We start from the raw sequence: 15,000 nt of genomic DNA, 5'->3' as shown, positions 1-15,000 counted from the left end.
GCGGATGTGTGTGTGTGTGTGTGTGTGTGTGTGTGTGTGTGTGTGTGTGTGTGTGTGTGTGTGTGTGTGTGTGTGTGTGTGTGTGTATGTGTGCGTGCTCGTGTGTGTCCTGGTATTTCTACATGTTGCGGGGTAAAATGGGGTGGTTCCCACTAATGTAACTAGTTTTGTTCTTGGTCCAGTCATTTTTGCTGTCACTGATAGAACCCCCGCTGGCTGACTCAACAACATTTATTTAGTAACATTAAGCAACTCATTTTTAAACCCTTATCCTTAAAAAAAGAAACACACACACACACACACACACACACACACACACACACACACACACACACACACACACACACACACACACACACACACACGCGCACGCACACACAAGGCCAGGCACACACAGTGAGGTCCACAGCTCTGGATCGCCAAAGTTCACTAGCTACTGATGAGGACTTTGTGTTGCCGACTGCAGTGAAAAGCTCCCAAGTGTGATTTTAATGGCTCGTGACAGCTTTGTCTAACAGTCCCCTTATCCACCAGACAATAGACTGTGACAAGTATCCCTAAATCAACCCCTGAAATGCTTGCAGCCATGCCGGATGCTAACACCCAACGACACCCTGCATGAGAAAGAAAAAAACCCCTGAGATAGTATTATGTGCTTAATATATGGCACCAGGTTTATTAGTAGGCTGGCATTCATGTCATTAGACTTTATTTGTTATTCTTACTAATGCAAAGGCTGGACCCGGCCACCTGCTCTATAACTGTAGTGATACATGTTAGTAAATTGAGTGAAGTGAAGTGTAGTGAAACAAGATGTGAAGCCACAAACTAGTAACTTGGCGATGCCATGTACTTCCTCCCAAAGATTTTAGCTCCGTACATAGTCTGGCCCAACCCTCCTAGCTCGGTTCGCTCACGGTTCTGCCAATCAGCAAACAGTTGAGAGTGGTGATGCAGAACTCACCCGCGGAGTAATTGGTAACACTATTCACAATGTAGTCTTGTTATTTGTATGCTTTGACAACACTGTATTGTAACAGGCATGCTAATAAAGCACAATTTGAATTTGAATTCGGAACTTCTGAATTTCAATTGCAGAGTAAGGTCAGACCTAGCCTGATTATCATCGACTTTCAATTCTCTTCAAGACTTGGTCTGACCAAGAGCATAACAATTAACATTTCCCAAACAGCATTTCCCAAATAGCCTCCTTTGGTTTGCTAATGATTGTTTGCTTCCCAACAAAGTGGGAGGAGTTCCCGTATTTGTGGGAACTCAGAAAGTACTTGCATTGACTCTTGACCTGACTGGTAGCAATGCTGAAGCTGTTGCGTCACTAGGAGGGCACGGCCTGGCTAGGTCAGACCATCTCCCGCCCTACATGGAGACGGATTCCTCTTAGCGTTTGCCAGAATATTTGACGGAGTCAACAGTCCGCTTTGGCCCAGGCTCACAAACTAGAACCACAGACTCACACTCTAAACTTCTCATACAGCACAAAAAAACTCCACAAGGACAAATTGATTTAAAACATCAATGCCTGGGTACCTTCCCCAATGTCAAGATAGAAACTGAGTTGCACATTATCTCAAAGAACATAAGGAAACACATCAAGTATGTGGCAATCATGACCGATATCCACTGATGGAGGGGGGCTTGTTGACATCGGTTACAACGTCTTTTCCGTCATGGAAATGTGAACCGCAGAAATCAATGTGAAAGCCGATGTCTTATAGGAACAACTCCTCCATACTGTGAAGACACCCTCCTAGTGGGTCTGGTGCGTCGATGAAAACCAAAGCCTGGCCAACTGATCTCAGAACAGAGCAATTGATCTATTCCCTCGGCCACAGCAGGTCAGAGGCACAGGCGCATACACACACATCCATGCATGGATAGATGGATACTCCGCACACACACACACGCCCGCACACACACACACACGCACACGCACACACATGTAAACTCACATACATGCACATATGCACATGACCTCAATAATGCGCACAAATATTCACATGCACGCGCACACACACGCATTCAACATATAACGTGCACACACACTCTCTGGTAGCAGCATTATTGATCCATCTGAGGCAGGGCTGCTGACAAGGGCCCCCACCCAATACATACAAGTAGGGGTGTAACGGTACACAAAAATCACGGTTTGGTACGTACCTCGGTTTTTGGGGTCACGGTTCAGTACAGTATATGGTAAAAAAAATTACAAAACCATTTCTACTTCCTCAGTGCGTGGTTTAAGTTGGTGTAAGTAATAGCACTTTCTGAAGTCCTCACAAAGCACAATCCTCTATTTCCCCGCATAAGACATTGCTGTGCACCCTGCTTATATTGGTGTGTATTCGCTGGACAGTGGGAAATTTACCCCGAACTCGTTTGCTCTCCTGACCGCTGTTCCATGTCGTCTGAAGGCGATTTGGCGTGTTGCATAGAGCACTATGTCTCTGAGTTTTCCCAAACTGCATATTTTAGTGAGGGAACCATAGCCTACTTCAAGCTCTTGTTGGTTGCTAGCAGTACATTTTTCCACTAAGCTACTCCTCCAATCTGGCACAGGTCCTCCTGCTGCTGTAGCGGCAGCAGGCAGTAAAAACATAAACATATAACATATTACTGTACCGTTCAGTAGTACAGCACTGTATTTCGGTTCGGTTCGGTACGAATACAGTGCACCGTTACGGGTTTACATACAATGTAATGAGAACCCAATCCTGGGCTCCTTCTGTCCCTGGGCCGGGACAACTGTCCCCTTTGTCCTCCCTGATCTGAGGGTCACAGCAGGTAAGCCATCATGTCCAAGCACGCACGAACGCAAACACACACACACGCACACACACACACAGAAATACCTCCCTCAGGCCTTCAAGGACGGCCACTATGCGCTAAATAATTCAACACAGGCATACACATACACCCTCACACTCATGCACCCACACATACTCAAAGAAACCCTATTGCTGTGGTTTGTGGTTGGTTAAAACAAATTCTCCCTCCACACACGCACACACAAAGAAAACCTATGTGATCGATTCCCTTCCCCAAACAAAGACAAAGTTTCAAAGTCAAGTGAAGATTGGAAATCTCCCCTCAGCGCACTGCAGTCCAGTGTACAGCCTCGCTCGGTCTAAAAGGCAACACAATGTCTCTCTTCAGTGCGGCCAGAACAATCTGCATGACAGACAGTGCAGCCAAGGCCTTTTTCAGCTGCGGCGTGAAGATAATCGCCCTACTCAAGGGCCAGTTGGAAGAGCCGAGTGTGCTCTTTTCACCAGAGTGCTGTGGCTTTTGTCATTGCCCAAGACACACAGACAAATGCACCAACACACACAGCTCAAGCACACACACACACAACACACACACAACACACATATAACCCCACACACGCACATACACTACACACTCTCAGGCACGCACACACACGCACATACGCACACACAGACATACACACACACACACACAATGTCTATGAGCACAGAGACAACAGCTGGCTAGCTGGCTGTGATTTAGACACTTCGAGCTTTATTCAGTTTTCAGTCTGTGTGTGGGTGTTTGTATGTGTGACTATAGAGTGTGTGTGCGCTTTACTCAGTGTGTCCTGCAGGTACTTCTGCCCCAATAGTTTGAGCTACTCTTCAATGGCCTTGGTGTGTGTGTGTGTGTGTGTGTGTGTGTGTGCCTGCGTGCGTGCGCGTGTGTATGTGTGTGTGCGGGCGGGTGTGTGTGTGACTACAGTGTTTTACCCAGTGCGTTCTGCAGGTACTTCTGTCCCACTAGTTTGAGGTACTCCTCGATGGCCTTGGGGTGTGTGTGAGTGTGTGTGGGCGTGTGTGTGTGTGTGTGTATGTGTGTGTGTGCGGGCGAGTGTGTGTGACTACAGTGTTTTACCCAGTGCGTCCTGCAGGTACTTCTGTCCCACTAGTTTGAGGTACTCCTCGATGGCCTTGGGGTGTGTGTGAGTGTGTGTGGGCGGGTGTGTGGGCGTGTGTGTGTGTGTGTGTGTGTGTGTGTGTGTGTGTGTGTGTATGTGTGTGTGCGGGCGAGTGTGTGTGACTACAGTGTTTTACCCAGTGCGTCCTGCAGGTACTTCTGTCCCACTAGTTTGAGGTACTCCTCGATGGCCTTGGTGGCCAATGTGTTCTCTCTGAAGATCAGGTGCTCGTTCTCGCCGCAGCGGTCCACCTCCGACATCATCAGGTCCGTCAGGAAGTCCTGGACACACAAACAGGAAGTTGAGCGTTAGAACAACACCAAACAAAATGTTCCCTCTGGGATGATGTAGTCTACTTTCATGTCATCTAAATGTAAAGGTGCACTGTGTAGGATTGTGGCCAGAGTAGGTATCGCAACTATGCTGCTCAATGAAATGCTGCATACTCTGCCAAATTTGATCTTGATCTTCATGAATATTTACTAGGCAATAAACTAACATTTACAAGGTAGACCAAAGTACAGTAAGTTTAGCAGCTAAAAATGTCTATTTCTGGATATTCTAATGGAGAAGATCTACCTTTTCATGCATGAAAAGAGCAATTTTCCCAGTCATAATGAAAACTTTTTTGGATTGGCGCACTTCAGCAAAACACAGCATATTGCATTATCCCCTGACATATTTCTGTTAAAAAAGCCATCCTGTCAAAAACAACCCATGGCGTTACCAACAGCCAGTCTGAGACCACATCGATCAGTTAATTTCAGAGCTTAACAAAATGGCCATTTTTCTCAAGTCACTGGAACACACACGTATTTCATAACACCACATTTTTGAATGCAAGGTGAACAATGATGCAAAATCCAGCGTCACTGAGAAACCATGGAGAAAAGCTGACTTAGTGAAATACAGTGTTAGTCACGAAGCAGAGAGGTATGCAAAATGACAGGTGGGCCATTTAGTGACTTTACTGGCTGCCAATATTCATGGTGTTTAAACCGTGGAAGTTATAATGATGTTATCCAAGCAGATCAGGACATAAGGACAAATTTGATAAAGTCACCAAACAGCACATTAATACAACAACTTTTAAAAATAACATTGACACCAACATGTGAACATAGCTGAAACGCAGAGAAAAGAACCCAATAGTTGTTCTAAGTGAGAAAGTCTCTCTCTCTCTCTCTCTCTCTCTCTCTCTCTCTCTCTCTCTCTCTCTCTCTCTCTCTCTCTCTCTCTCTCTCTCTCTCTCTCTCAGAATTGAGCTGGAGAGAAAAAGGAGAGAAGAAGTGGACAGAAGAGGAGAGAAAGGATAGACAGATGGGAGTCAGAGAGAGAAAGAAAACGAGAAAGACACATAAAAAGAGAGAAAAAAGACGCATAAAGACTGAGAGAATGAGGAAGAGAGAGAGAGAGAGAGAGAGAGAGAGAGAGAGAGAGAGAGAGAGAGAGAGAGAGAGAGAGAGAGAGAGAGAGAGAGAGAGAGAGAGAGAGAGAGAGAGAGAGAGAGAGAAAGGACCAAGGGAGTGAAATAAAGGGAGTGTACTGATGGTGTGATGACTCACTCAGGCATATTGATTTGGGAATAAAGGCTGAGACCCTGCGAGACTTTGATGAAGCGCACACACACACACACACACACACACACACACACACACACACACACACACACACACACACACACACACACACACACACACACACACACACACACACACACACACAAAAACACACACAAACACACACACAGGCACACATAGCTGACCATGATGGGTTGTGATTGATTGGGATGACTTGTGCACAGACATGACAACAGCAGATCCGTTAACAGCATCATTCTATGTCTGGCACGTCGCCCAGCTGTGTGTGTGTGTGTGTGTGTGTGTGTGTGTGTGTGTGTGTGTGTGTGTGTGTGTGTGTGTGTGTGTGTGTGTGTGTGTGATCTGGTGTCCCTGGCTGCCACGGACACACCCTTCCACTCCAGCTAGCCGAGATGATGTGGCTGACACACACGCACGCACGCACACGCACACACGCCATAACTGAAGGAGGAGGACAAAGCCAAGCAGCTAGGCGGAAGACGAGGTTAAAATGAGACAGACGGATAAATAATTGAAAGTAAACAAAAGCAAAAGAGTAAACAGTGATGGCGTGATCAGTGGGGCCACGGGGGGTTGGGGCGGCTGGTCGGGCCCCCAGACAAATATCCAGCCCTGATTGGATGAGATGGGACTCCGCTGTTACACCATTAGAGCTGAGAAATGAACTGACAGCGACACGACACACACACACACACACACACACACACGCATGCACAAACACCCCCACACACAAAATCAAACACACACACATACAGACACACACACACACACATGTGCACGCACACACACACACACACAAAATCAAACAAACACAGACAGAAACATGCACACTCAGGCACGCACACACGCACACACACACGCACACACACACACACACACACACACACACACACACGCACACACACACACACACACACACACACACAGCATCAGACAGCCACTCGTAAAGTCAGACTCACTGCAGGCTACGAGGCTTTGCCGTATGCCTCCTGCTGTGCGTTCTGTCATCTGTTGCCTCAAGACTATTGGTGCATGTGCATGTGCATGTGCATGTGTGCGTGTACGTGTGTGCGTGCTTGTTTTTCTGAATGTGTGTGTGTTTTCCTCTGTTTTTGGAAAGTGTGATTTTGAGTGTGTGCAAAAATGTCTTGCCTTTTCAACTATAGGCATTCATGCATTCATTCTTTCATAGGCTGGGGTATGACACAAGAAACCACATAATCGAGAAATCAACAAGATTTACCATCTACAGTCAGTCTCATATCTCTCACCAGTAACTAACAACTACACTTTAGATCAGTCTTTCTCAACCTTTTTTGCCCAAAAGCCCCCTTGTCCTCATCATAAGCCTCCCAACACACCCTTGACCTCATCATAAACCTGCCAATGCCCTCTTTAGTATTAAAAAATAAAATAGACTAATGCCCCACAATGCCAATGGAGCATCCCCCTTCCCAGCTGTATCCTTCTCAACACCCCCCTAGGGCTCCATAACACACCCTGGGGGCTGTAGAGCCCCTGTTGAGAAACACTACTTTGGATCATTTAGACTGTCTATGTGTTTGTACGCACGCACACAACCACCCTCACACGCACGCACACGCGTACACAGTACACACACACGCAAGCACGAGCACGAACACATGCACACACGCACATACGCACACACACACACAGTAGAGCCATGAGAAAAAAATCCATCACTACACTAGCTCACCTCTCTATGACTCATCCACTCTTACTGATACACACACACACACAGACACACACACACCTTTCATTAACTGACACATAAATGAGTCCCAAGCCTCATCAATGGCCTTCAGATGGCTTTCAGAATGACTTGTCATTTATGTCTCTCGGTCTTAACAGCAATCTCAAACAAGACCCCAGAGTAACATCACCACAATGAGCAGCACGGAGCAAAATGCTATGCAATGCTATCAGTCAACATCAACTGAATGCACAACACCCACAAATAGGTATCACTAAATTACTCAAACACATACACACACACAAACGCACACACAGACACACACAAAGGACTATGCAGCCACTGCTACACACTGTCATACCCAGGTCTCCACAGACAGACACTGAGGCATTAACTCTAACACACAGACATACGGACCTGGGCACACGCACACACAGACACACACGTAGACACACACGCACGCACGCACACACACGCACGCACACACGCACGCACGCACACAAAGACAAATTTACAAAAACATTAGCGAATGTCAAACACAAATACACTCATAACATGATAAAAGCCATTTCCCCTCTCAGCACACGCGCTGCAACTGCCACTCCAGCTGGAGAGGGCCCTTGAGGAGGCTCCACACAAGGCTGGGCACTGGCTGCTGGCTAAAGGGCCTCTCTCCTCTACAGCCCTCCTCTCCTCTCCTCTCCTCTCCTCTCCAGCCCTCCTCTCCTCTCCTCTCCTCTCCTCTCCTCTCCTCTCCTCAGCCCTTCTCTCCTCTCCTCTACAGCCCTCCTCTCCTCTCCTCTCCTCTCCTCTCCTCTACAGCCCTCCTCTCCTCTCCTCTCTTCATACCCCCATCCTCCCTTCTCTCCCCATCCTCTTCTCTGCTCTCTCCTTTCCACCCCCATCCTCTCTTTCCTCCTCTCCATCCCCGCTTCCTCTACATCTTCTATCTCTCTCTCCTCTCCATCACTACGTTCCCTTTCTCTCTGTCCTGTCTTCTCCAGTTTTCCTCTTCATCTCCCCAACCCCCCTCCTCTCCTGACCATCCTCTCTTTTCGCTTGCTCCCCATCCGCCACGCTCTTTCAGCGCCGTGGGAGCTTAATTATTTACTAGACAATTAATCTGCCGCTATTATTACGCCACCACGGCATGGCTACGTGTCCCGGCCGCAATACATCAGATTCTCCGCGCTTATTTACAAGGGGGGATCATAATAACCCATTTCTGAATGCATGGCATTGCTTTCACCATTTTTTTCAGGCACAGACATTCTATTGGGGCTGTATTTCATACATTGTTTTTTTTGGTGTGTGCGTATTTTTCATTGACTGTATTGTATTCAATTGTGGGCTGCGCTTTTAGATTGTGTGACATGCTTCTTTGGTGCACCCTGAGTGTTTTTGTTTGGGATTGTATTTTATGGGTAATTGCTCTTACACCCACTCCCTGTCCATTCAGTACCAATTGCTTTTAAAAATGGGAATTTATAAATGCAATTACTTACTAACTACTACTACTACTAACTACTTACTACTCCTAACATACTAACTGACTTGCCTTGAAGTCATGAATTTCAATGACCTTGGTTAAAGTGTTGAATTGTGAATAAATGGTATGGAGTGCCATGGAAAATAGTATTATAAATAGTATATATGAGCACATTTAGTGACAGAGTGGAGAGTGTTTGAGAGGAGGAAATGGGTCCTGTGTGGTTCTGGAACTCGTTACTGCTGGTATCTCGTTAAGTCCTGCGCTCGTTAGTATCTGTCACTCAAACAGGATGAGAACTGACCGAATAATGAAACTTTAATGGCCGACACAAAACACACACACACACACACACAGGCTTGTGGTTGTCCCTCAAGTCCAATACACACACACACACACACACACACACGCACGCACGCACGCACGCACGCACGCACACACACGCACACACTGCGGTTGTGTAGGCTGGTTGCCTTGAAACAACTCTATGCTTATATAATGTTCCCACAGGACGTGACCTGGTGTGTGTCTAGGGTGACCACCTGTCCGGACTTCGGCCGGACAACCCCGCCCCTTAACTATCTAACCTAGCGTCCTTGCGCAGTACCCGTGGCTTCAACTGGCTGACTCCCCGCCTTCGTGTCACTCCCAGACTTCGTGTCATTCTAAACAGCAGGCTGAAATGAGGAAGCTGCGCTGCCATCTTACCTCGACTAACTCGGCTACCAAAAACAGTTTTAGTTCTAAAACAAGATGTTTTGGGAAGGATTTTCGCATTTCATTACACCTACACCCCCACTCCGATAAAGGAGTCATCAGAACAACTAATTTAACGTTGTATCAGAGACAGCTGAGTATACGATAGACAATCCCTCCGTTGATGTAGTCTGTATTTATTTAATCTTTTTTCATGCATGCATGATGTGCATAGCCTACAATTTATTTGAAGTACTTTACTGAAAGTAAATGTCAGGAGTGTGTTGATCAGCTGTGTTTTAAAACGAGAGGCAGCCGCTTCTGTCAGCATTTTCTTTTCCTGCAGACGCTTGGATAACCATAGCAACAGCACGAGCTCAAAATACAGAGAGCGCCCGTGCAGAAAGACGCTTTCTTTGCCCTGGTTGAAAAGTTACGATGTAAATGCATTTAGTGGACAAACTTGCTTGCACTATGCGTTGCCTTTACAGCAATACAGTTAATTTGTTGTGCGGGGTCTGGAGTAAAATCTGGAGTAACATGGCGGCCGCAGATATCGGAAACACGACTGTCTGTCAATCTAGTTTGTGTCAATGACGTTGCCTCGTATATCGAGGCCTAAGGCGAGGAGGAGAGGAAAGACAAAGAGAGGGACACACGAACGTCGTAAACAGGTCGTAAAAACGGACCGATGGCCACCCTATGTGTGTCAATGACCTCAGCTAGGAGACCTTGTAAGTCGACCTTGCATGTATGGTGTGTGTTTGTGTGTGTGTGTGTGTGTGTGCGTGTGTGTGTATGTACACGCACACATACACCATTGGTTCATCGAATGGAACAAATTCTCCTCAGCATCTGGGCACACACATGGACATGCAACCCCCCCCCCCTCTCTCTCTCACACACACACACACACACACACACACACACACACACACACACACACACACACACACACACACACACACACACACACACACACACACACACACCCACACACACACACACACACACACACACACACACACACACACACACACACAGAGATCAATGCATGTATTATCCAAGTCCCAGCGTCACATATGGCCTGCATCGATTCTGACTCACCAGCATCCTTATCTTCCTTTTTCCCCATTCCAATGAAACAACAGGCCATTAGCACAATCTCTCTCTCTCCATCTGTCTCACTCTCCCTCCGTCTACCTATCTCTCTCCCTGCCTCTGTTTCTCTCCCCCTCTCTCTCTGCTTGTATGTATCTCTCTCTCTCTCTCTCTCTCTCTCTCTCTCTCTCTCTCTCTCTCTCTCTCTCTCTCTCTCTCTCTCCCACCCCCACAAACACATACAGTATAAACCCAGCGGTAACCATTAGTATGAGTGCCAGGTCCCAGCCCTGCTGCAGCCCTCAGCTAGAACCTGCAGCCCTGCATCAGTGTTCACCATTACATCACTCAACAGTTCTCTTCATCGCGGCCAAGCCACTCTGCTTCAGCCCAGAATCGGGCCGATGGTTGTGTAGTTTGAGTCTGGCTTTAGCCTGGTTACTAAACTGAGGTAGACCACTAGACTTTGGTAGACTTTCTGAAAGTAAGTAGCATATCCATTCATCTATCTATCCATCCATCCATCCATCCATCCATCCATCCATCCATCCATCCATCCATTCATCCATCCATGAAACCTCTACTGTGAAATGATATGAACATTATTTTCACTCGCCATGGTGTCAGAGCAGAGGGCATGAAATAACGCTATGCCTGAAATCACTGGGCTGTTCCAAAGCTATTGTGACTACATACAGTAATAGCAAATGTGAGACGCAGCCGTCCGTGTCCCACGCCTAATTTCCAGGCTCCTGAATGCCTGAAATATGTCAGCTCTCTGACGTGCATTAGAGACTAAAATTAGTCTAAAATTGGACTAAAATTACATCTGTGGAAGACAGCCCCTCACTCTGGAGGGCACGTGGGAGGTTTTTGTTGCAACGATGTGAACACAAAAACACGCAAGACACAAAAGCAGGTTTATTTATATGCGGCCGGCATGCAGGGAAAGGACACACACACACACACACACACACACACACACACACACACACACACACACACACACACACACACACACACACACACACACACACACACACACACACACAGACAGGGTCGTCTTTAGCGGTTCCATTAGTAGAGTTTTTCATCTTAGTGCTGGCCTGTCTTTCTGCCTGTCATCTCATCTCAAACACTTTCCCACACACAGACACAGACACAGACACACATACACACACACGCACAGACAGACAGACACACAGAGACACGCACAAAGACAGACAGAAACACACACACACAGACACACACAGACACAGTCACACATACACATAATGGCAAGTTCTTCATTGCAAGTGCTGGGTCAGTCCATCTGTCATCTTATTTCAAACACTTGCCTTCACCATGCAAGCTTAAGTGCGGACACACACACAGAATGACTGCCTTGACTGTCATCTCAAACTTGCACACATGTACACTACACACGCATACACACAAACACTTTCTACCCCACCCCCCTCTCTCTCGCACACACACACACACGCACACGCACACACCACGCACACACACACATCCAGAGCATGATTGTCATCTCGTCTGCAGCACTCTGCCTGCACCCGTGAGCACTGATGTGATTCCATTTAATTAAGCCTCATCAGCCAGAGCTGAGCATGCCTACTGATGAGTATTGAACCACCCCTCTCACACACACACACACACACACACACACACACACACACACACACACACACACACACACACACACACACACACACACACACACACACACACACACACACACACACTGTGCACACATGCATGCAATCACGCACACACACACACAGGCACGGGTGCACATGCGCACAATCACACATTCACACACACAAACACACGCACACTCACACAGCACACACATTAGCATGGGCAGGGCATGGCTCCTGATGAACGCTGAGCCTCAGAGGTTGCCCATTGCCTCTCCCTCCTCCACCCCCCAACTCCTTCTCCCTCTGTCAGTGAAGCCCCAAGAACACGCACGCACGCACGCACGCACGCACGCACGCACGCACGCACGCACGCACGCACGCACGCACGCACGCACGCACGCACGCACGCACACGCACACGCACACAGAAACTCTCACACAAGTATAATAGACATGCATGGCCGCTGATAGCTTCGTCCAGGCCAGGGACACAGTCATCTGAACGATTCCTTCACCCAATATGCAATGTTATGAGGACCCAAAAAATGGCCCCACTCTCTGCCCTGTGCCCGAGACAACTGACCATTTTGTCCCCCCTGTCGGCCTCCCTGTACACATGCACACAAAAACTCTCTCACACACACTACCCATATGCACATACACACACACATGAGCAGCACGCACACACGCACACACACAGAAAAGGGCCTCACTTAATGAGAGAGTGCATGCCACAGAGAGCCACTGCCCAACCTGACCAGCGCACAAATTACCAGCTACATCACCATCAGCCATTCTCTGCCTTTCCCTCCCACACACACACACACTCCAAAACACACATCACCCAATGCACACACTAAACGCACTCTCTCTCTCTCTCTCTCTCTCACACACACACACACACACACTGATAAAAATATATTTAAAAATATATTATTTTATACTGCACACACACACACACACACACACACACACACACACACACACACACACACACACACACACACACACACACACACACACACACACACACACACACACACACACACACACACACACACACCACGGCAGGAATCACAGCAGGCCTTAAATGCCTAGTTATTTCCAGCATTTCGGGGAAGCGCAGTAGCCCAGGCTGTGTGTCTGTTCAAGTCCTGCTCCACACTTAATTACTTTATGGACTGAGGGAGGAAAACCAGTCATGGTCAACGAAACAAAAAAGGGAAAAAAAGAACGATTCTTATTTCTGTGGGGACCAGGCTAACTCACTCACCTCATCTGTGCTGTGTGAAGGGGTTGCCAGCTAGGACATATTTCATGTAGTATTTACATTGTTGGGGGCGTTCATTTTCTATAGAAACTAGTTCAAAGTTCAGTTCACACATTTTAAAATTAACTTGTTGGTTCATAGTTCACAAGTTCATAGGCTAAAGTTTGTTCATGGTTTCCAATAATGAAGTTCATGGTTCTTTTTGCAAGAGGTTGTTGTGAGCTATATTGTTCAATATCATTGGCGAAGCCTATACTGTATAAAACCACAGACAGCAATACATTTTTTTACCAGAACAGTGAATATATGAGTTAGATGCCATCTTATATAATTGGGGCTCTTTGAAATGTATTTGGCTGGGTTTTCACCTGAACACCAAGGAAATGTGCACCCTATTAAACCAAGGTGTCTGTGGTTCGTTCACAGGCACCAGAATGAACTAGTTCATAGTTCATTCATCAGGCAGCACGTAGTGAGCGTTCAATTGAAGTTCGCCCAAATTATAACCTAGTTCATGAATTATAGTTCATTGAACTAGTTTAGTTACAACACATCATATATACATTTATACCAGAGATTGTAAGATCAGTGTTCTATCTGTTTATACGGTTACGGGCATCACTTGCCTCACTACCTCCTCCTGATAACAGATAGATGGGCAGACAGATAGAGCATACTGTCTGGATCCTCCACAAAGAAAACGTGGTGTAAGCATTGTAACATAGAGCCAGCAATACCGAGTATGCTAACCGCTTTGAATACATTATATTACATTACTTTACATTTGGCAGACACTTTCATCCAAAGCAACTTGCTAGTGAGGACATAATCATAGCATACATCGCTTGCAGATCCAAGTGATGTATGCTATTATTATGTCCTCAATTGTCAGTCGCTTTGAACAAAAGCGCCTGCCAAAAGTCGCATACAAATATAGACAATGTATAGAAGCACTGCATTGCGAAGGGAAAATTACAGAGAAACAATATACGTAGCTATACAGGCGTGTTATACATAGTACATGGATTGGCTATAAAACCGTTTATCTTAGTCAAGTTTTGTGGTGATTGAACCATAGGCCAAGGCTTGTCATGGTTAAGTCTCTGAGTTAGGCTAGCACACAACAATAACTAGTTTTTTTTTTACAAGTATTCTACAGGCCAAGTGGATTTAGCTAATATAATTGGTCAGAAGCAGAACATGTCAAGCGACTATGTGAGGGGGTACCATAAAGTCTGCATGTATAGTCCCCCTCATTATAGTGATGGTTACTTCAGCTCATTTGCTTCTCCCCTGACTGCAATGGTACCACATCAAGAGGAGGAAGCACTGCTAGTTAGGCTGCATTAGGATACCTTCTTTCGTCTTGAGTCATGCATCGACCAGACTGGATACCTCGTTAATTTAACGAACATGCTTAACATTGTAACCAGCTACTATGTAATACATTGAAGCCTGTTAACAGACCTAGCCCCATTTCCAATGACTAAGCTAACCCTCTTTCAGCTCATTTGTGGGTGCTGGCGTCTGCGCTGACT

At 46.6% G+C, this 15,000-nt stretch overlaps 1 protein-coding gene across 1 annotated transcript in view; it reads right to left on the bottom strand.

The window, feature by feature from the left end:
• dab2ipa (DAB2 interacting protein a) overlaps positions 1 to 15,000 on the bottom strand; it is a 172,134-nt gene that overhangs the window by 21,488 nt on the left and 135,646 nt on the right. The window contains exon 7 of the mRNA XM_063195742.1: positions 4,086 to 4,230. Within this exon, the coding sequence (XP_063051812.1) occupies positions 4,086 to 4,230 (145 nt within the window). The remainder of the gene's footprint in view (positions 1 to 4,085; positions 4,231 to 15,000) is intronic.

This window comes from Engraulis encrasicolus, chromosome 3, assembly GCF_034702125.1.
Source record: "Engraulis encrasicolus isolate BLACKSEA-1 chromosome 3, IST_EnEncr_1.0, whole genome shotgun sequence".
Lineage (NCBI taxonomy): Eukaryota > Metazoa > Chordata > Actinopteri > Clupeiformes > Engraulidae > Engraulis > Engraulis encrasicolus.
This window is presented reverse-complemented; position numbering and strand designations above follow the sequence as displayed.